This window comes from Sitophilus oryzae, unplaced genomic scaffold (genome assembly GCF_002938485.1).
Source record: "Sitophilus oryzae breed Bouriz unplaced genomic scaffold, Soryzae_2.0 scaffold_1318_pilon_pilon, whole genome shotgun sequence".
NCBI lineage: Eukaryota > Metazoa > Arthropoda > Insecta > Coleoptera > Curculionidae > Sitophilus > Sitophilus oryzae.
In genome coordinates, this window is record NW_022145969.1 from 126,172 (window position 1) to 149,436 (window position 23,265).

Here is a 23,265-nt window from a genome sequence, read left to right on the forward strand (position 1 = left end):
AGGGCTTCTGTCTTAGATGTAGTGTTAAAATAGACTATATTATTCCTTTCCTAGGCTATTATATTAGGATATAAATGGTATTTTTTCAAATTCCTTATGTTTCACAACTAAAAATGTATATAAAAATGTCGAAAATATTTAACCCTTTTTCAGCTCTCTTTAATAATAAGTAGTAAACTTAGTTCTAAAATTTTGAAAATTCTAGTATTTATAGTAAATTTTATGTAGATTTAGAATTATAAAGTAGTTAAAAGGCTTTTCTGCTTTGATTTTGTGAAAATATCGTTTTTTCGAACCCTTGTTTCTGAACGATTTTTGATGTTAGTTGAAAATTTCTCTACATCATCTACTCTACTCTCAAGACCAAAAGGACCTAAAATTACGTATTCTACACCTTCTAATTAATTCTCTTTTATCAAAACTGGTGATCGGAACAAAAATATGAAAAACAGACACTACTCAATTTTTTTAAACAATTATTTTTTCCTACATATTCACATTTTCGGCAAAAATATTAATTCTAGCCATAATACTAAAAACAAAGCATCAGTTAGGTATTACTCTACATTTTATGTTGTAAATTTTTAAAGTTACTTCTCTTAATCGGTGTATTTATTGGAAAAGTACGAAAAATATTTTTTTCTACTTCTATAATTATAGATTTGTATGTAATACACCCTGTAAAGTGTGTTATATAAGGCAATTAGGCACATGGCCAAAATGAGAGAAGCTAATAGGGTTTTTGCGTCCCTTTTTCAAGAAGGCAAAAAATAAAGGGTCAACTACATAAGTAACTCCTCGTAGTATCTTGTTAAAAAACGATTATTACAATGATGTAATAAATTTATTAAATTTGAACCATGATAGGGGTAAAAAATATCTTTTCTCCTTCTATAATTATACTTAAGAAACGAAGTTTCTAAACAAATTATTTGGCTTGTGCTCCAATATTCAATGCTGCTATTAATAGTATTATCATTTATCATCTTGAATCTCGACAAATAAAATGATCGTACCAACAGGAATTCTTTTATTTATTTATTACTGACTTTGTTCTCTGATTGTTCAGATGTTTCCATCTACAGGGTGTCCCTGATTAAGCACTATTTTTTCATTATTTATTATTATAAATCATCTAAAATAAATAAATAAATCTCATTATGAAACAGAAAAAAACTAGAATCATCCAATGCAAACTCATCCAAATGTCTGACATATCAACTGTCGATATTATAAAGTTTTAATTTTATTTTTTTATGGTGGGGGGGTACATTAATAAAGATATAGTTCGCTACGCCAATGATTGATTTCCAGACAGTGACCTCTGGTAGTTGATCTTAATTTGTTTAGATCTTTTTAGGCCTACTTGGTAGACCAGTTTTAAAGATTGTGTTCATCGAAAATTGATATCTTTTAAAGTATTTTGTTTTTTTTTATAAATTATTATTACTTTTTTTAAAAAAGCATAATTTTCAATTAGTTCTTAGGTTATAGTGGCACATTTTCTTTCTAAAATATAAATTAGAAAGCAGTCTTTTAATTGTGTAGTTCTTTAAACCATAGAAAGCTCGAAACAATAAAATATACAGCAAATAAAAGTGTAATAACTAACGTTTTCTAGTTGTTACTTTGTAGTCAGATCAATCAGTAACTTTAAATATAAGATCTTTAATAAATTTGACGAAGCCTAAAGAAATAGAGCTCTTGAAGTTAATAATATTTCTATCTTTGGTAATTTCAATTTCTTAAAACTAGTTTGAAACATAAATATGACGAACAGATGAAGTAAACATAAACAAGGTATTTTCTCTAACCTTTTTCGACCAAACAAAAAGGAATTCAAAATAAATTGAATTGATATCATTCAATCGCCGAAATGAGTTAGAATTGGGACCTTGTTCTCTAATAAGGAATCAGATTTCGAGAGTATTATCTGTATAAAAAAATCGCTTTCGGGGGGGAAGAGATTTAAAAATAAATATGGGAACACTTGATAGGAGGTCTGTTAGTTACTTAATCTCGTTAATAAAATATTTATAAAATACTATGTACAAATAAAACCGGAACAAACAAAACGAAATATAGCCGTATATAAAAAATAAAACACTTTCCTGTTTATTTTAGATTATTTCTACAGCTGATAAAGAGACTGAGGTGTATGTGTATTGTCACTATCCCGATTTTCATTTTCAAACTGCGATCTCCCAGTTCAAGTAAATAGCGGTTAATAATAACAAAATCAGTGCTAATATCAAAACTAAACGCAAATGCTAGTGATCCTTAAATATGGGAATTATTATTAGGGGCAGCACAGGTACTATACAGCAGGGTTTGTTTTAATTTTTGTTACGTATACGTAATTAATATAATTAAAAATACTGGAAATCATAAGGAACATAAAACAAAGGGTTCAAAAGAATGCATAATGGTACTAATACAAACTTCTAAGAACAGGAACACCGATTGTATTTCCTAATTAAAAAAAAAAACTTTTTTTAAGCTTTTCTGGTTATATTTTTAGTACCTAGTCTCTCATTGTTTGAAAGCAACAACATAAACCTGCCATTGAATCGAATGCATTCGGAATATTTTTTTATTAAACCAGATTAAATCTATAGAGTAAATATCTTTTGAACACCGACATCTTTTTTACCTCATTAAACATAAATATTACCTGATCCGTAATTCTCAGTCAAACAGCAAATTCTCCACTATATTAACACTTATCCAAGTTACACTACGAGGTTGCTCCTGCTGCTAGTCCTAAAGCTGCATTCACACCAGAACACATCGAACAAACTTTTTTCATTGTTCTCTAAACGAACCGCATAAACCTACACTAGTAGCTAAAAGAAATGCACGCAATTCTTAACAGGTGACTCTGTAGTTGATTCTCTAATATCCTTATCTCTACTTTCGCATACTTAATCCAAATCCAAACATTTCAAGTTGTCAAAACTTGGGACTGTTTAACTACTGAATCGTTGTTTTACATTGGGTAAAGGCAAGATGCATTTTATTATGAACGTCTGTGAGAGTTGCATGCATTTCTTCTAGGACGCGTTGCATTTGAACATGTCATACCCTGATGGCTGGTCATTTTAAATCGTTCGCTTCTTCCCAGTCTAATACTACGACATAGGGGCGCAGAACGTGCATAGAAAACCTTTAAAAGCCTCTAGACTTTGTTCTCAGCGCTGCGACTGTGCCTTTCCGTTTTTTACGTGATTCCCTACATAGCCATTGGCGGTCCTATCTTCCGAAATACTGTAAAAGCGCGGATTGGGGTCAAGATGAACGCTCTGAATACTGTCCGACCTGCCCGACACCGACATCCCGTAGCCACTCACGATACGCACGTCTGGAGGAAGGGCGTTCAAAGGTGTGGACGCGTCCGCGTCATCCACCTCCACGTCCACGTCCCCATTGTCCGTGGTGAGCAGGGAGCTCGCCCTGGCTGTCCGCGCCTCCATACCCGCCGAGCTGTGGTAGAACGACACCTTGGAGAACTGTTCGTTGGCATCGGGCAGTAACAGTTGGCACAGCTTCATAAACGTCGGTCGCCGTCCAGGCTTGGAGTCCCAGCAGTGCCGCATCAACTCGTACAGCTTGTCGGGGCAGTTCTCCGGACGCTGCATCACGCCGCCGTCGATGACGTAGCGTAGTACCTGGTCGTTGGCCAGGCCTTGGTACGGCTGGGAGGCTAGCGTCGCCATCTCCCATAGTACCACTCCGTAGCTCCACACGTCGCTGCTGCTGGAAAAGACGCCGTCTTTAAGGCTTTCGGGTGCCATCCACCGTACCGGGAGCAATCCCTTCGAACCCTTTCGGTAATAGTCTGTTTCGTAGATGTCCCTGGTCATTCCGAAATCGCCTATCTTGACCGTCACGTTGTCCGATACCATACAGTTTCGGGCAGCTAAGTCTCTGTGAACGAACTTTTTTGCTTCCAAGTACGCCATGCCGTCTGCGATCTCGATGGCCATTTGAAGGATCTGTTTTAACGATGGGGGCGATTTCTTCTCGTTGTTTTCCGGCCGGTGGGAACGTAGGTAGGTCTTCAGGTCGCCTTGGGCCATCAGTTCCATTATTACTAACGTCGGTTGGCCCTGAGAAACGACGCCTAGTAGCCTCACAACGTGGGTTGTATCGAACGCCTTCATTACTGATGCTTCGTTAAGGAAATCCGCTCTTTCCCTAGAAAAAAAAATATTTACCGATATTCAGGTCTTCGGAATAGAAACCTACCTGTTGGTGGCATGTTCATTCACAGTTTTTACTGCACACTTAACAGTAGACTGTCCCCTGATGTCGTAAGCAATTCCTTCCCAAACCATCCCGAAACTTCCTTGGCCCAACTCTTTTATTAGCTCGATCTTTTTACGAGGTACCTCCCATTCATCGGGAATATACACGCTTGGAACGTATTCTGGATTTACAGCTGGTATAAGTCTCATATTTTTTCTTTCCTTTACGGTTTTCCTATAGAACCACCATACTCCTCCAAGGACTCCCTGAAATGACGTATCTCCATTAAATCTATATAAATTTTTAAATAAATCACACTCTTACCGTTAATAAAAACAGAAGAACTATAATAACAACGAGAGCGGTGTTGGATGAATCCTCAGGTATGTCAAAGAATACTGTTTCGCTGACTTCGCCGAGTTCAGCAAAGGAAGAAGCTCTGAGATATAAACTGTGGTTCCCAGCATATAGCTTGTTGATAGTGTAATTCATGGTCCTGTTATCTTTTGTATAAATTAAAAAGTCTTTGAAGGAAATACAATCCGCGCTGAATTTGGCCTGAAATATTATCTATTAGATTACAAAAAAAAAGAGTTTTTTTGAAAACTTACGTTTAAGTTTCCTTCTCTTCTGTAAAAAATATTGACTGCTACTATCATGCCGTTTGGATCTTGAGGTTGAAGCCAATAAACAGTAGCACTGTCTGATGTGATGTTATCCACTCTGATGTTGGTAATTTTATCAGCACCAACTAAAAGAACGAACGTTATTAGATAATTGCCTTCAATTATTTTAAAAAAACTGACCTTTCTTCATTGTTGTCGCAGTTTCACTTGCAGCCTCGCTACAATGATGCTCCGTGTCATTTTTAACTTTTTCCCTGCAAGCTCTGACGCTGATTTCATACGCCGTATAATGATGCAAATTTTTGATGTAAAATTCTTCGGCAGGTCCGTGTACTTTGAAGCTGAAGTTTATAAAAATATTCTTTCCAACTTCCGTTTTATTTTTAACAATGTTTTCGTTATAACTTTGTTCCACGGTCTCTGGAAAATCGTAGGGAGTTTGAGAATCAGACAAAGTTCTATTTATCGAATCTTTGTCGATCATATATTCAGTGTCTCGCTTATTCCTTCCGTGTGTTTCCTTCCTTTTCACGTAAACCTTGTTGTGAAGCTCGTTTTCGAAGTTGATCCTCCTCAATTCCAAGTCTTCCTTTTCATCGTTGGATAAGGAATCGTGTTGAGCTGTACTGAACTCGCAGGTATTCTTCCGCGGTTTCGTCGGCGCTTGATGGGTAGTCTTGTTTGGTACTGTCGGCGATACCACGTCTTTACAATAGTCTCTGCTCAGTTTCATCGTTGATTTGTATTTGATTCCCGAAACAATGTAGTGCGTGATATTTCCATTTGGGCTTTTAGGTGGTGCCCATTTTATTATCAGCGAGTCACTTGAGTTACTCGTTATGGAGATCTGTCTTGGTATCGATGGTTGGGCAGGTTTCGTAGTAAAATACTGTATATGGCTTTCAGCACCATGCTGTTCCGATGCTATTGTATAGGTCTTAATGTAAAAGGCGTACTGCGTATACGGTTTTAAGTTTGTTAGAACGTGTTCTATAGAAACATTTTTTTTACTTGGATTGTTGGCTACGTCATCTACGTGCCAGTTATCGCTGCCACAAGCATCTCTTCCATCATAGGAATTCACAGTTTGAGTTGGCGCCTCTATCCTATAAACGATGTAACTTAGGAGCTTTCTCGTGTCATCTATATCAAATGGACTCCATCTCAAAATAGCACCTTTGCTGGTAATCGAGGTAATCTTTACTTTCAACACAGTAACATTGCAGGCGACTTTGTCCCCGTTGGAGTTAGCTGCCACTTCCATGTCGTTGAAAGCGCGCAACTTGGCTACTCGTCTCAATTTTTCGATCTTGCTGATGCAAAGCCTCGGGTTGAAGTGGAAAAATAAGCTGCCTCTCTCAATATCGAAATCCTTATGCGTTTGCCAGTCAAATAAGTCTTGTAAGTTTTGATTATCTAGGACTACGAGACTGTACTTTTGGCTTTCCAATTGTTTTCCGCGGATTCTTTTAAGGGTTTTGAAGAAATTTAAGCTGACTAGAGAAAAGGACCGAACTACTTTCAGATAGCCATCAATTTCTTCGATCATTCCCAGATTCTCTTCCAGAACTTTAACTACTTTGTTCCCGCCGCGAATCTGGATCTCTAACGAGCCCGTGATATGCGTGCAGCCTCTCAACTTGTTGGCCAAGTTAATGCTATCGATTCGTGCCCCGGGACACTCTTTCTTGCACGTATTGTCGCATTTTTTGCAACTGTGGTCGTTATAATCGTCGGCGTAGTTTGTTGGGCATTTGAGCAAGCAGGAATCATTGAATATTTTGTAGGGATTTTCGACTATTACATCGTTTTCGCCAATTTCGAAGTCGATAGGCCTAGGCATGCGAACACACTCGTTTCTAGTAATGCATCTTCGACCGAGGTAAGCGTAGAAGCCTGTCGGGCAATTGTTAACGCATTTGGCTGCGTCGTTGTTGTTATCAGTCAGGACGTAGCTTCGGCACACGTTGCATTTTGTTATATCATCGCTGCAGCCTCCGATGCAGTGCGAACTACAACATTTGCCCTTGGAGTTACATGTGCCGTTGCCACAGTTGCAGATCTTCTGACAGTGGTCTCTATTCCAGCAGATAAACTTTTTGTTGTCCTTTTCGTATCGAGGACAGAGGTGTCCGTTAACGGACTCCGGACATACAGGGCATTCATTTTCTGGCTTCAGGCTTTTGATGTAAATGGCACCAGGGTGAAGGTCATGCACGATTTTTTCCCAGTCGATCGTTTTTACGAAGCACAAAGACGGATTTTTGTCAATGTGAATGCCTCCCTGCATGATGTCAGTTAAGGAACGCAGGCCGATTTCTAGTAAAGATGACATTTCGAAAACGATGAAAGCCTTGAGACCGGGCATCAAGTTTTGGCCACGAATCACGGATAGATTGGGAAATAACTGACCGATGCTTTTCAGGCCGTTTACTCTGTAGAGGAGGAGATAATCTGTGATTTCAGTGAGCTCGGGAAAGGAGATATTATCAAAATCCGTATCGATCACATTGTCAAATAGTAGTATTTGCAAATATCCTTCAATGACCCTACACCCGTTCAATTGTTTGAAAGAGTCAAGCCTGTTTCTGACATCGATGCTTCTACATACTGAAATAGAAAAAAAAAATTCATTCAAAAACCATATATTAAGGATTTTTTTAGATAAAGGCTATGTATTTAATTTCTTTATCTAATTTATTTATTGAAGTAGTTCCCAGCCCAATGCCTTAGAAAGAAGAAACAAAAAGATACGTTAAAATAGTTAATTTTCTTGGGATCAAAAGTTTAAAGAAAACTCTTATTAACGGATTAATTTATTAGGTCGTTCAACTTCAGAACATCTTTTAATTAAAAAATATATAAATAAGTGAATTTTCGAAGTACTTGTAAGAATTACTTCAACTCTGCCGACGTAGTTTCATTAACTTGTTTTCTATTTTCGTAAAAATATTATTTTTACCAATACTTTTAGCTATTAAGAGTCCATTACGCTGTACTGTTCGGGTCGCTCTCAAGGGTCGGGTAAAGCGGGTGTATGGCCAAAGGAAATATATATTATATTTCAGAAATCTTGAAGGCTTAGCCCGATCCTGTCGTGTTTAAGACATACCCAAAATTCGAAACACACATGCTTTGATTAAGGCTTCTTCAGCATTTGTCATAAAATAGCGAGCAATTTATTACAAAACAATATAAATTATATATCAGTGTAATCACAAAACTTCAATCTATTTCCGTATTGTAATGGAATATTAAATTATGTCTTTATTTTCGAGAAAATTTAGTCCAAACATAACGTATATTTTGTTGATGTTTTGACTATCAAAATTTTAAAAATAAAGAAGTTGTCTAAAAATGTGCTACAATATGGATATAGTATAACCTTTATCTTTAATTTCCTTCTTCATTTTTGTAAAAGTACCAACAGTTTTACATAAAACGTTAAATACCAAAGGCTTATTTTGCTACTTTTTCGGACTGGTGAAATGGACTCTTAATACGTTCACATTGGTAAAGGAAATTTTTATTTCATAGCATAGCTTTTTTACTCATTGAAATGAATAGTTACTTCTATAAGGCACTGAACGGAAACCCAGCAGTGAATGTGGCATACGCGCAGCAGTATATGCACAGCAGTGTCACGTACTGCGCAGCATTTTTGACGTGCTGCGCGACAGTATCATCTGTTGCACATTGGAAAACAGTCAAAAATCTGGCGTGAGACTTACTGGCAGACTCGGGTACGGTGGTGGAGAGTTCGCTGGCGATGGCTGGAGCGCAGCAGCTTAGAAACAAGACCAAGAGCAGCAGGGCGACGATGGCGCAGCCTGGAGCAGGCCCCCGCGGCCGGTTTCGAACCGCGGTGGCCATCAGTGGCGGCCCGCTAGGGGTGGGCTGCCTTGGGCTTTCGCGCGATGTCCACGCGCATGCATTTAGCTCTGAAAACAAAGAAAAAAAGTCAATAGAAAACTTGGTGTCGATTTAAGTTCCGATCGAAAACATTTTTGTGTTATCTAAAGCTATTATACATACATTTTTTTACAAACTCTGAAATTTTGAAAATTTTATTATCAACTTTACTACCGTATGATCGAAAAAAAATGGCGTCCAGTTGGCTTGGAAATGATGATCGATGACATTTCCCATATAATTTTACATATAAAATGACAGCGATCTTCATTTCATAGCCATCGCTGACGCCGTTTTTATTCGATCATACGGTAGTTTTTCCAAGAGTCTTGAAAACAGTAAAAAAATTGTTTTTCAATTTTTCGATTTTTTTCCACAAACATTGTCATGAAAATTAGCGAGTGTGGTCATGTCATGTCACCGATTTTGATAAAATTAGTGTTATTTACTTATTAGAAGGCGTAGAGCAGCTGACTCAACCCAGCACAAAAAATATAGACCACTGTGGCCTTGCGTTTACGACCCTTGCTTTAGGAAAAGTTTTAACAATGATCAAAATAAAAAATCAAAAACAAGGGTTCAAAAAATAAATTTTCTAATAAAACCAGAGCATTTAAGTAACAATAGTTTTATGTCTTCTGAAATTACATAATAAATTTCCTACAAACATTGTGATTTTCAAAATTTTATGACCGGGTTTACTATTTTTCTAAGAACCTCGAAACTGGGTAAAAAATAGCCAAAAAATGGGCAATTTTTCAAAGTCAAGAAAATTGGCGATTTTGGTCATGTCACCGATTTTGATAAAACTACTGTTATTTATGTTTTATCATAAAACCGAAAACGTAATATTAATTTTAATGTGCATCCAATGCATAAAGTAAAAAAATGCATCTTATTCCGAGAAAATCGATAAAGTTAATTACCAAATACATTTTACAAATTATCAACCGAATAACGTTTGGAGTATTGGTAAAACAGACATTCCCAACAATAATAAACACGGTATCTGAACGCTCTCGTAGATTGCGTTTTTGGATGCAACGTAATGAAACCAATTTATATTCCTATTTTCTGATTTGATGAATGATTCAGACTAATTATTTTTTAAATAACTGGATACGCTGTATTCTATCGTGTATTTGATATTTATTTTTACAGGGAATAAATTGGAATGCAAATTCACCGCTGGTGTAAACGAGAGACAGATGCCTTAATATTTTTTAATTTACTACAAACCCTAAAATTTTCAAAATTTTATGACAGAGTGTAGTATTATTTTAAGAGCCTCGAAAACGGGTAAGAAATAGCCAAAAATGGACAATTTTTCGGGTTACAAAATCGTTCAAAAAATCAATTTTCTAACAAAACCCAGTCATTTAAGCGCGAATATTTTTATATTTTGTCAAAGAATATAAAATTTCCTACAAGTCTTAAAATTTTAAAAATTTTATGATAGGGTTTAGTATCATTTTAAGAGCCTCAAAAACGGGTAAGAAATAGCCAAAAAATTGACAATTTTTCGGGTTACAAAAAAATGGTTTAAGAAATCAATTTTCCAACAAAACCAAGTCATTTAAGCGCGAATATTTTTATATATTCTAAAAGAATATAACATTTCCTACAAACTCTAAAATTTTAAAAATTTTACTACAGAGTGTAGTTTTATTTTAAGAGCCTGGAAAACGGGTAAGAAATAGCCAAAAAATGGACAATTTTTCGGGTTAAAAAATGGTTCAAAAAATCAATTTCCAACAAAACCAAGTCATTTAAGCGCGAGTATTTGTATTTTTTCTAAACAATTTCCTAGAAACTCATCAACTGCATATCAAATTGCATTGTAGTTAATCATCATGTCAGTCATGTCTTTAATCATTAATATTACCGAGAATATTTCTTTTGATATTTTATATTTTTAGAACAATTTATTTTGTTTTGGTATTCGCTTTTATGAAATAATATAACAGGATTACTAAACTTAATGTGGTTAACAGCGAGATATAAAGTCGTAACAATTTTATATAAAATCATGAATATTTCAGGTGGCGGTGAAATTGTTTTCAAACAAAGTTTACGCCTCGGCAAACCCCAATTTATATAAATTGAAATGAAATAAGGCTGTCTGGATTTTCCAGGAAAATATTAAAAGTCCATCTCCGTTCCCCAGATGGAAAATAAACAATTTCCTTTACATTTTTGTCTGTGCTCGCCATCATTTAATTACGAGTGAAATGTTTTTGGTCTGCCGAGGAGCAAACGGTAATTTTATCGACTTCGTATGATGTAAAATTTAAATTGTCTTTTATTTTCTTTTGCTCGCCGGCCAAGAATTCGTCGAAGTAAATAATTACCTTATCTGAAAAAATAATGCTAATTTATTTGTCTCGTAAACAAGCAAATAAAAGAAGACGCGAGCAGAACTTTTGCAATATGGCAGAAACGAGATTTTCTCTTTGCTGTCAATTTTAATAAAACCGTTTTTATGACGTGTTGATATTTTCTCCCTGCAAATTATTTAACATTTAACACAAAAAATAATAAGGGGCTTTTAATTAATGTAGACATTTTTGTAATAAGTCCATTTTTCCATGTATCGAGATATTTAAGGTTTTGTATTTGAATTAATTTAAAAATATTCTCAAACCTTTATCTTATTCAAGTGATGTTATTAACATTATACACCTTTTTTAAATTTTAATATGAAGTAATAACTATTACCATTCTTACAAAAAATAAACGAGTTTGGTAACTCCAAATGGACTTATACCACTTTCAAAAATAACATATTACAAGATATTATAAAAACAGAAGTAAATTTAAGTCCATATTTTTATAGACATTAGCTTTACTGAAATGGACTTTTTTATGTAAAAAGTAATAATTAAAATGAAGACATTTAAATACAGGAATAACCAAGTTTATTGAAATTAATTTCAGTTTTATTAAAAGTATAAGAATGAACATTACTTCCTTAAGATCTTTATATAAAAAATATATATTTTAAACTTATTTCTTTTCAAGTTAGCATATTGTAGTACCGTATGATCGAAAAAAAAACGGCGTTCAGTTGGCTTGGAAATGAGCATCGGTGACATTCCCCGTAAAATTTTACATACAAAATTTTGCTGAGGTTTATTGGCCTTTTTTTCCCAAATAATTTTTTATTGAGTTTATAATCATCTGCTGATGATGCTAACATGGTTAGCGAAACGCGCGTCCAGTGTAAAAGTAAAAGTGTTTTGGTGTATTGTGGTGATTTAGTGTTTTTATTTTGCTGTTTAACACCAAAGGTTCCAACCCTCAACTGTAATCAAATAATTTTTTTTAAACAGAGCTATTTTTTCCATACTAATTTTATAAATAATTTTGAGGTTCGTTCTTTTTAAACCTTATCCAGCATAATATTATTTTAAGCCAGTTTGCTATTTCTCCGTTCGTTTTTTTGATTTACCTCTTCTAGAGATTTGGTTGAGACAAAGTCTTCTCTTTGAATTTCATACAAAATGAAACTATTTTTTTCGGCCAGTCTTTATTGCATTATAATAGACTTGAGCAGAGTACACTGAAGTAGCAATAAAATCAATAATAATTATTGCAACAAGAAAATTATTTTAATTATAATTATTAGGAATGGACTTTCATAAAAAATATTTTTGTGATAACATTTTGTAGTCAAAATTCTTTTGTTGAAATTACAAAAAGATACTACTCCATTGAATGTATGATTATAAATATGGAAAGAATATGTCTATATCTTACTGAAATCAGCATTAACTCACTTTCAAAAATTACAGCTCAATGTAACAAACTGGCATGTTATAATAAATACAACAAAGAATTGCATTTTTTTGCAGTGAACAAAAACTCATTAAAATACATAATTTCTTAATCACAAAAAATAAACAATGATTTATTTTTGTAGGGAACAGAAAATTAATAGCAGACAAGGAAAGTCTACAATATAGTTGTCTTTCTCGATTTTAAAATTTAAAAGAACGGTATTGGAAATATAATATAAATATATACATACTTGTCATGACACCAAGTCACTGATTAAAAATACTTTAAAGAATCAAAAGAAAAAAAAACACTATTTGGTAAATGCGCTCAGAACAAAATGCTGAGTACTGGATTGGTCTGAATTTATTTAGTTTCGACTATGGCCCTGGCTCATATGCATTATTTCTTGATAAACAAATACCTTTAATGATTTTTATTGGTACTTATAGATGGTGACATGACCTTATATAAGCCTGTATACAGAGATCATAATCATTTACAGAGGTCAAATTGAATGGCCATAATTAACTTTTGAATTTGACGGTAGGCTTAGAAATGTCTCAATCTGAACGAAAAAATGAAATCATTTTGTCATTAAAGTACTGCTATTTTTAAATATTGTTAGTGGTTGAGAGATAAATAAAGCGAGGTTATTTTGGAAGTCACAGATCAATTTTTATTTGCTTATTTGGACAATACTTTAATTATATATTTTATTAAATAAAGACCACTAAATCTAGCATTGAAAAAGTTAAGAATACATCATGACTGTAGTCTTTATTTTCAGCAACAAATCACAGTAAACAAATACATAAATATTCTGAAAAAACGATGCATATTCAATGTAATTATTGTTTAACTAAATATAGTCGGAGCCTGTCTTGGTAACAATTTTTCTCTTTTTTTCAGAATGGAGTATCACTATCTTTTTGATGATTTGTATGGTGAAAAAGCTGTTATAATAGTTCTGGAAGTATGTATGTTTTCTGATGATAAACCTTATGGGTTATATAAGACAACACTGTTTGCTAGTGAAGAAGAATATGATGAATGCCAGTACAGAGTATAGATCCTTAAATTCCAAAGAAACCAGTCAGATCTGTGGTATAATTCTTGATTTAGGAGAAGAACACTTTTGGATACAATGAGTGAAACGATGGGGGTGCCTAGAAGAGATCAGAACAGAGACTACGAAGAAAATTGTAAAAAGAAGCAAACAAGTGAATTTTCACAAGTGACACTTCCATCAGGACTGAGACTCATAACGAGATTTAACCAGGTATGTTATACGATTATTCCCTTTTTTTTATTTCCAACTAACGGTTTTCTCTATTGTTTCAGGTTAGTACTAGGCCTAGTTTAGATGTAGTCCGTTTTCGCGAGTGACAGTGAAGACATGGGGCCCTCTTAATAAGCCTGAGTGTTATTTTCGGTCATAGTTTTCGTTTATTATAAACATTGTTGATTTTTCATTTATCCCTAGGTGTGAGTCGAACTTTAAGGGGGCTAACGTCCCCCTTATGAGTCCTCACGAAGGAAGGAAGAAACTTAATTGGGTTCTAAGGGGACTAACGTTCCTCTTATGAGTCTCTTTAGTCAAGAAAGAAGCAATAGAGGAGGCGAATCGTCGTGGTTAGGTTTTAGAAGAGATGCCATTTTGTTAGGATTGGTTAGGTTAGTAGTATTTACCGGGATGACATCTATCTCATATAGTATTGCAACTCCGTAATTACCAGAAAGGTTTTTAGGGAAGATGTAATCTTGTTAGGATTGGTGGATTGGAAGATGTCATTTTGTTAGGATTGGTTAGGTTAGTAGTATTTACCGGGATGACAACTATCTCATATAATATTGCAACTCCGTAATTATCAGAAAGCTTTTTAGGGAAGATGTAATCTTGTTAGGATCATTTTGTAAGGATTGGTGGATTGAAAGATGTAATTTTGTTAGGATTGGTTAGGTTAGTAGTATTTACCGCGATGACATCTATCGCATATAGTATGCAACTCCGCAATTATCAGAAATGTTTTTAGGGAAGATGTCATCTTGTTAGGATCATTTTGTTAGGATTGGTGGATTGGAAGATGTCATTTTTTACCGGCATGACATCTATCTCATATAGTATTGCAACGCCGCAATTATCAGAAAGCTTTTTAGGGAAGATGTAATCTTGTTAGGATCATTTTGTTAGGATTGGTGGATTGGAAGATGTCATTTTGTTAGGATAGGTGGATTGGAAGATGTCATTTTGTTAGGATTGGTTAGGTTAGTAGTATTTACCGGGATGACATCTATCTCATATAATATTGCAACTCCGTAATTATCAGAAAGCTTTTTAGGGAAGATGTAATCTTGTTAGGATCATTTTGTAAGGATTGGTGGGTTGAAAGATGTAATTTTGTTAGGATTGGTTAGGTTAGTAGTATTTACCGCGATGACATCTATCTCATATAATATTGCAACTCCGTAATTATCAGAAAGCTTTTTAGGGAAGATGTAATCTTGTTAGGATCATTTTGTTAGGATTGGTGGATTGGAAGATGTCATTTTGTTAGGATTGGTTAGGTTAGTAGTATTTACCAGGATGACATCTATCGCATATAGTATGCAACTCCGCAATTATCAGAAAGGTTTTTAGGGAAGATGTCATTTTATTAGGATTGGTTAGGTTAGTAGATGTCATTTTGTTAGGATTGGTTAGGTTAGTAGTATATTTACTAAATACTACTAACTACTAATCTAACCAATCCTAACAAAATGACATCTTCCAATCCACCAATCCTTTAGTAGTATCATAGGTTAGTAGTATTTACCGGGATAACATCTATCGCATATAGTATTGCAACTCCGCAATTATCAGAAAGGTTTTTAGGGAAGATGTCATTTTATTAGGATTGGTTAGGTTAGTAGATGTCATTTTGTTAGGATTGGTTAGGTTAGTAGTATATTTACTAAATACTACTAACTACTAATCTAACCAATCCTAACAAAATGACATCTTCCAATCCACCAATCCTTTAGTAGTATCATAGGTTAGTAGTATTTACCGGGATAACATCTATCGCATATAGTATTGCAACTCCGCAATTATCAGAAATATTTTTAGGGAAGATGTAATCTTGTTAGTATCTTTCGAATTTTATAGATATGAAGGCAAGATTTGTCGGGATGACATCTATATGATAGAGTAATGCGACTGTGCAATTATCAGAAAGGTTTTTAGGGAAGATGTAATCTTGTTAGGATCTTTTCGAGTTTTCGACCTCACGGAGGCAAAATAGAAGGTGTAGTTCATCTCTAATAGGGCTAATGTCCCCATTATGAGCTCTCACGAAGCAAGGAAAAATGTGTAATTGGTCTCTAAGGGGGCTAAAGTCCCCCTTATGAGTCCCCACGAAGCAAAGAGTCAATGGAGGAGTAGAATCGATAGACATGGTTCTTGAAATTAAAATGCTAAAGATTATAATGAAAATGAAAATCAAGAATAATTCGAGTAAATGGTTAATTAACTAAAACTACTGTCTCGTTTTTAAATTTTAAGAGAATATAATACTAGTTTAATATAAGAGAAACTAATATATTATTTTTCAAATAAATTAACGTAATAACAACATATCCAGTGATTTTTTACATAAAATAATAAATTTATTTAAACCTTTGTAATGTCTATTCAACTCCTCCTACGACTGGGAAGAATATGAAGTTAATAAGGTTAGTAATAGACTTAAATGTTTCTTGAATTTACCGGAGTGAAGTGACGAGGGCCCCTAGCAGAGATCAGAAGAACAGTGACTATAAAAAATACATTGTAAAAAAGATGTAAGTCTATTTTCTTTGCCATTCTAGCTGCATTATTTTCTAATAATCTGTTTTATATTTTAGGCTGTTTATTTATTAATTTGTCTCTTTAAGAGAATAAAAGAACAGCGATCGTTCAAATAAAATGTATTGTAAAAGAGAGGTATATAAGTAAGTGTATGACTCGAATTATTTTTTTAAAAAATTGTTTTTTCTTTCAGTCCAAAGTAAATCTCAACTGCTTATAAGTTTTTTGAAAAAAAAAGAAGAAGTAGTGTATAAGGACTATTATTTTTTTGTATTCTGATTTTAAATTTAACTTAATTTACATATTTTATAAAACTTTGTACTATACTTTATGACATGTCCTACGCCTGCAGGTTTTAAAATTTGGATTAATAAAGATACTTTATGTTTTATAATTGACATTTTAGTACCCATAATCACAACTAATCTAATCTCTAGGGGGTAGTACCCCTAAGACGGGATCTTTATACCTTTGTAGAGATAGAAGAGATTGACAGTCTTTAATTAATATCCATGGGAAATATATCAAGTTAGGATTGTTTACAATAGAATGAGAAATATGAAGCTAGAAGAAGTTGCTATGTATTAGTTTTCTTAAGAATATTTAAGGTGAGTGATATTCAGTCTTTCTTGAACACTACTTTAGTAGATGTTTCTAAAGTTCGATCATAAATCCGCAAAAAGGGCTATGTAATTTTTTTATTGCAGTTGTACTACCGTGAAGAGATCATTTTTACAAGAATTTGAAGATGAGAGAGATGATTACAAACAACAAAAATACAAAAAGTAAGTGTTTTTATGAATTTTCTTTTTTTGTGGGCTAAAATAATTTAGTAGCAAATGTTATTTGGCATATTTATCAGAAGATCGCGATTGTGTATCATCCCCTTTAGCTTAGCAACCCTTTTTCCTCCCTCTTTCGGTAGCAGACAATAAAAATTAAATTAACTTCTTGTAATACAGCAATATAAGGACAAAAAAATGTCCTTGCCCGTATGGCTTACAGCATATTCCAGTTGATTAATATTTAACCAAGTGCCAGAAACATTGCGCCGTCGAGACACAGGATATATTAGTAATTATAATTATTTTCAGTAATATCCATGTGTTTACCTTATCCAAAACAGAGTTTTAATTATTTTACCTTGTGTTTTTGATATAATTCTCATTCGGGGCTAAAAAATACTTGACTTAACCTGTATTATATTCGGCAAATTTATTTTTCGAGTATTTTACGAGAATAATTTTTAAAATCATCCTTTAAATTGATACCTTTGTATCGAGATAAACAATTAAAAAAAAGAAAACTAAAAAATAAAATAATACTTAAAAATTTACTCTCACTTATGTACCTTTATAACATAGTGTCAAAAATATCAGCCAGATATAAGATATATTAGTATTTTATTTCACCGTTTTCAGCTTAAACCATTGTCACACATTGTTGTCTATTGTTTATTTTTCTTCCTTGAGGTGGCGGCTCGTTGGTCGCTCTATTTAGATAAAATATTTTTATTTAAATAAATAAAGCGACCGTACTGGCTGGGGATCGAACCCAGTACCTTCCGCTCCGCAGATCGACACACTAACGCTGGAGCTACGGCCGGCCACTACGGCTGTCCATTGCCACTTGAGGAATTTGATTCTGTGGATGACATCTATTACCTGGATCTTTGGTCGTATCCCTTCTATTCTTTTACGGTCTTTTTTGGATATTCCCAGCATATTTCGTTCCATTGAACGCTGTGCGACCTGCAGTTTCCCTATGAAGTGTCCAGGTTTTGCATGCATAAGTCATGACTGGTAGTACACATTGGTCGAATGTTGCTCCATATTGCTCGATTTTGCCATTCTTCCTGGTTAATAGCTCTGTCTCTCATGTACTGGTCAACTCCATCTAACCACGTAGTTGTAGGTCTTCCTCTTTTCCTTCTGCTTTGGGGACGATACTCCATTGCCCCTTTTGGCCATCTTTCCCCTCCCATTCTTTTTACGTGCCCATACCATAGTAGCTGTCTCGATTCGATGTTGTCGGTGCTGGTATATATTCGCCTTGTTCTTTGCCTGATCTCCTCATTTCTAATGTGTTCCATCCTTGATATGCGACATGCTCTTCTGAGAAAGTCCATCTCCACTGACTCGACCATCCTTCTTTCTTTTGCTGTAAATTGCCAGCATTCGGCACCGTATGTTAAAATTGGATCTACGATTGCTTTCTAAATCCTTATCTTTGTTTGGATGGATGTTTTATTTGACCACAGGAGAGGGTTTAAAAGACCGATTACTTTCTTACCTTGTTGAACTCTACTATGTATATCTTTCTTGGAGTTCCCTTCTTCAGATATAATACTTCCTAAATATTTATATTCGCTACATCTTTTAATTTCATGTATGTGTAGTTCAGGATCTTCACTTTGTTCTTCTCCTACTTTCAGGTATTCGGTTGAGTCCCCATCTGTCGTATTCTTCCTCAAGTTTCCTGAACATATAGTCGGTATCCTCCTCACAATCTGCAACAATAACTTGGTCGTCTGCAAAGAACAAGGTCGATAGACAGTGGTTGTCAATCTCTATTCCCATAGCTCTACTCTTCTTTCTCCAGTTTTTCAATGCCTCCTGGATATATATTTTAAATAAGGTAGGTGATAAACTGCACCCTGTCTAAGTCCTTTAGATGTCAGGAAGGATTCCGATATAGGAACTTCCCCTGTCTGATCATACTCTTTGGATTTTTGTACATATTCCAGATTGCATTGATATATGTTTTACTCACATTTGCCTCAACCAAGATTTCAAATAATTTCTTCAAAGGCACCGTGTCATAGGCTTTCTCTAAATCTATAAATACCAGATGCGTGTCCAAATTTCGAGCTCTCCTTTTTTCAATTATTTGTTGTAACACAAATATGTATCTTGTCTGTACAAGAACGCCCAGCGCGGAAACTACCTTGTTCTTCTATTTCTTCAAAGCTCTCTTCTACTCTCTGTTTTAATATCCTGCCGTACAACCTTCCCATTGAGCTTGTCAAACTAATGCCTCTGTAGTTGCTACATCTTTTTTTGTCTTCTTTCTTAAAGATAGAGCTGATGTACGCCAGGTTCCAGTCTTAATTAGATGGCGTAGAATACGAAAATTTAGGCCATTCTGGCCTTTGGATTACGGTGCTTGATGTAGGCATAATTTTAACTTATATTAAAATTCTCTCGAAAGGCTTCAAAAAATCAATTTTCTGACAAAACCAAAGCACGTAATCCCTAATATTTTTTCTTTTATATTTTCTAAAAGTACATAAAATTTCCTACAAACACTGTAATTTTCAAAATTTTATGACCAGGTTTACTACTTTTCTAAGGACCTCGAAAATGGGTAGAAATTAGCCAAAAATTGGCAATTTTTCGACATTTTTCCAGACATATACCTAGTCATGAAAATTGGCGATTTTGGTCATGTCACCAATTTTGATTAAACTATTGTCATTTACTAATTAGAAGGCGTAGAGCACAAAAATACAGGCCACTCTGGCGTTGCGTTTACGGCCCTTGATGTAGGGTCAGTTTTATCCATCATCAAAATTTGCTCAAAAACAAGGGTTCAAAAAATCAATTTTCTAATTAAACCAAAGCATTTAAGCCCTAATATTTTTATGTCTTTTGAAAGTACATAAAATTTACTACAAACACTGTAATTTTAAAAATTTTATGACCGGGTTTACTATTTTTCTAAAGGCCTCGAAAATGGGTAGAAATTAGCCAAAAATTGGCAATTTTTCGACATTTTTCCATACATGTCATGAAAATTGGCGATTTTGGTCATGTCACCGATTTTGATAAAACTATTGTTATTTACTAATTAGAAGGTGTAGAACACAAAAATATAGGCCATTCTGGCGTTCCGTTTACGGCCCTTGATGCAAACCAGTTTTATCCATCATCAAAATTTGCTCAAAAAGAAGGGTTCAAAAAATCAATTTTCTAATTAAATCAAAGCATTTAAGTCCTAATATTTTTATGTCTTTTGAAAGTACATAAAATTTACTACAAACACTGTAATTTTAAAAATTTTATGACCGGGTTTACTATTTTTCTAAAGGCATCGAAAATGGGTAGAAATTAGCCAAAAATTGGCAATTCTTCGACATTTTTCCATACATGTCATGAAAATTGGCGATTTTGGTCATGTCACCGATTTTGATAAAACTATTGCTATTTACTAATTAGAAGGTGTAGAACACAAAAATATAGGCCATTCTGGCGTTGCGTTTACGGCCCTTGATGCAAACCAGTTTTATCCATCATCAAAATTTGCTCAAAAAGAAGGGTTCAAAAAATCAATTTTCTAATTAAACCAAAGCATTTAAGCCCTAATGTTTTTATGTCTTTTGAAAGTACATAAAATTTCCTACAAACACTGTAATTTTAAAAATTTTATGACCGGGTTTACTATTTTTCTAAAGGCCTCGAAAATGGGTAGAAATTAGCCAAAAATTGGCAATTTTTCGACATTTTTCCATACATGTCATGAAAATTGGCGATTTTGGTCATGTCACCGATTTTGATAAAACTATTGCTATTTACTAATTAGAAGGTGTAGAACACAAAAATATAGGCCATTCTGGCGTTCCGTTTACGGCCCTTGATGTAAGGCCAGGTTTATCCATCATCAAAATTTGCTCAAAAACATCAATTTTGTAATAAAACAAAAGCATTTAAGCCCTAATATTTTTATGTCTTCCGAAAGTACATAAAATTTTCTACAAACGCTGAATTTTTTTTTTCAAAATTTTATGACCGGGTTTACCATTTTTCTAAGAGCCTCGAAAATGGGGAAAAAATAGCCAAAAATGGGCAATTTTTCGACTTTTTTTCTTACAATATAGTCATGATATTCATGTCATGATTTTTCATACAATATACTCAATATTTGATTAAAATCAAGGGTTCAAAAAATCAAATTTCTAATAAAACAAATGTAGTAGTAAACCAAGGTTTGTTATTTGTATTTAGTTATAATATGCCCAAACATAGGATATTATGATGGAGTGAGTTATGGTCAAGACAAGTTATGGTCTTACCAAATAACAGGTGGTTCAGAATCACTTAAAGGAAAAAATTTCGAAACAAATTTAAAAAACAAGTTCGTTATAGTTACAATGTTTATTATCAACACGATAATTACATATTGATTATGAAATTGATTACAGTGATAATATTAGATAATATTAAGATAAAACAGATTCCCAAGCAAAAATAGAAAAAAGGTATCAAGCACGTGGTTGAAAATCCCGTTCGTACATTTTTATCATTCTACGGAATTGACGAGAGGGTAAATATTTTGATACTGCAACTGTAATCGATATTCTGCAACCCGCAACACGTTTAATTTCCGACGCCACCCAAAGCCAATTAAAAATAAACACTTTGTACATTATCTGATAAACAAAAATATTTATCCTTAATACAGTTTAGAGCACGCAGTGACAATGCAGGGTTTCATTGAAGTAAACAATTTTTTTGAGGTTTAATTGGCGAGGTCTTTAAAGGCCAATAGGATCCTCCTGGCAAAAATAATTAACCGCTGTCTGTGGAATGTAAATAATATGTAAACTTTTTAACGGCGCCAGATAGGTTTTACCCAAGTGTGATCAGGATGTAGTTATAAAACAATTAATTTACCAAGAAATTAAAAATAAAAATATGTATGTGCTCGGGAAACGTAAAGTAACTACTGCATAAGTGCGATGTTGCATGCGACAAAAAAACTGCATTTTTTGGCCCATCGAAATGTTGTTTACCTTAAGCTGAAGCTATATCAAAACATACCTACGCAATCCCTTTTTCAGCTAAAACCCGTGGAAAACACCCTCTAGAACCGACACTTGGACCACAACAATTTAACGCACATCCAAAATTTTACACGACAATTTACCCGTATTTTTTTCGATAAAGGTTATTTCAAACAAAACAGCTTATAGTCGTCCACCATGCTTGGTAAGACACAAAACTTCACCAATGTTTGTTTGGCGATTCTCTGCTAACACTCGGCGCATTGTTGCCAAATTTCGGACATTCTTTCCTTGACGCGTGCTTATTCATAGGGCTCTATTTGGCCACTTTATTCGCCTTTCGTTAGCGCCTTCGTTACATCAATGTACGACGTAGCCGCCGCTAACTGCATGTCATACTAGTATGAATGAAAATCATTTGATCATTAGATGTCATGCGTATCAAAATGAGCAACGTGGGAGAGCCGTCTCTAGCCAAAAAGTATTTCCAATTAACCGTGTACGGTGTTGCCGGATTGACGTTGGACTTTTCCCGTTCTGGGATTTTGTCGCGGGGATCATTTTATTTTATGGAGCACATTAGAGATGGGCGGTTATTGGTAAAAAACCGGTTATAGGTTAACCGGAATTATCTTTAAAAAATAATAACTTGACAAAATTAACCGACACAAATTAACTGGTTATTCAAATAACCTAACCTAGCAAAACTAAATATTTAGTTTTCCTATAGGTTTACTTAGCTCTACACTCCATAGGTCTACTTCAAATTTAGATAATAAACTTAGTTAAATCGCATGATTAAATAGAGATTGTAGCAATGTAAGTATTTATATGTACAAAATGAATTTAAATAAAAATGCTAACCTCACTTTTTTGAGTAGACATGGATATGATATTAAAACTAGTAATTACTTAACGTTCAAATAAACCACACAACTCACAAGTTCTACAATCTACAACCAAGTTATTTTAATCAAATACCAAAGAAAAATAAGGAGACTGAATGAATAGAAATGAAAGATTATCTTCATTCATTACTTGAACTTTAATTTTGTATTCTTTAGTCTAAGCTTCAAGAGAGACTTCAAACT

The 23,265-nt window shown here is 34.1% G+C and overlaps 1 protein-coding gene and 1 long non-coding RNA gene across 3 annotated transcripts in view; one reads left to right on the forward strand and one right to left on the reverse strand.

The window, feature by feature from the left end:
• The window catches only part of LOC115875027, a 64,527-nt gene extending 50,451 nt beyond the window's left edge, over positions 1 to 14,076 (forward strand). The window contains exons 2-3 of the long non-coding RNA XR_004048958.1: positions 13,476 to 13,845; positions 13,908 to 14,076. This is a non-coding gene — a long non-coding RNA (uncharacterized LOC115875027). The remainder of the gene's footprint in view (positions 1 to 13,475; positions 13,846 to 13,907) is intronic.
• LOC115875018 (insulin-like receptor) lies at positions 47 to 22,563 on the reverse strand. 2 transcript variants are annotated; one of them, XM_030890337.1, is made up of 7 exons: positions 22,212 to 22,563; positions 8,606 to 8,815; positions 5,055 to 7,484; positions 4,860 to 4,999; positions 4,573 to 4,806; positions 4,249 to 4,514; positions 47 to 4,197 (listed from the first exon to the last, which is right to left on the reverse strand). In XM_030890337.1, the coding sequence occupies exons 2-7, from the start codon at positions 8,745 to 8,747 to the stop codon at positions 3,192 to 3,194; spliced, it is 4,218 nt and encodes a 1,405-aa protein (XP_030746197.1). In that variant the 5' UTR covers positions 8,748 to 8,815; positions 22,212 to 22,563; the 3' UTR covers positions 47 to 3,191. The 2 variants fall into 2 exon arrangements, with proteins under 2 accessions (XP_030746197.1, XP_030746196.1); XM_030890336.1 differs by lacking the exon at positions 22,212 to 22,563 and adding an exon at positions 12,817 to 12,928.
• Between the last annotated feature and the right edge of the window lie 702 nt (positions 22,564 to 23,265).

Coding starts and splice junctions, on each gene's coding strand:
- LOC115875018 (XM_030890336.1), bottom strand. Junction 7,485..8,605: donor CACCGTACCCGAGTCTGCCA/GTAAGTCTCACG, acceptor TTTCTATTTCAG/TATGTAGAAGCATCGATGTC. Junction 4,515..4,572: donor TTCTTCTGTTTTTATTAACG/GTAAGAGTGTGA, acceptor ACGTCATTTCAG/GGAGTCCTTGGAGGAGTATG.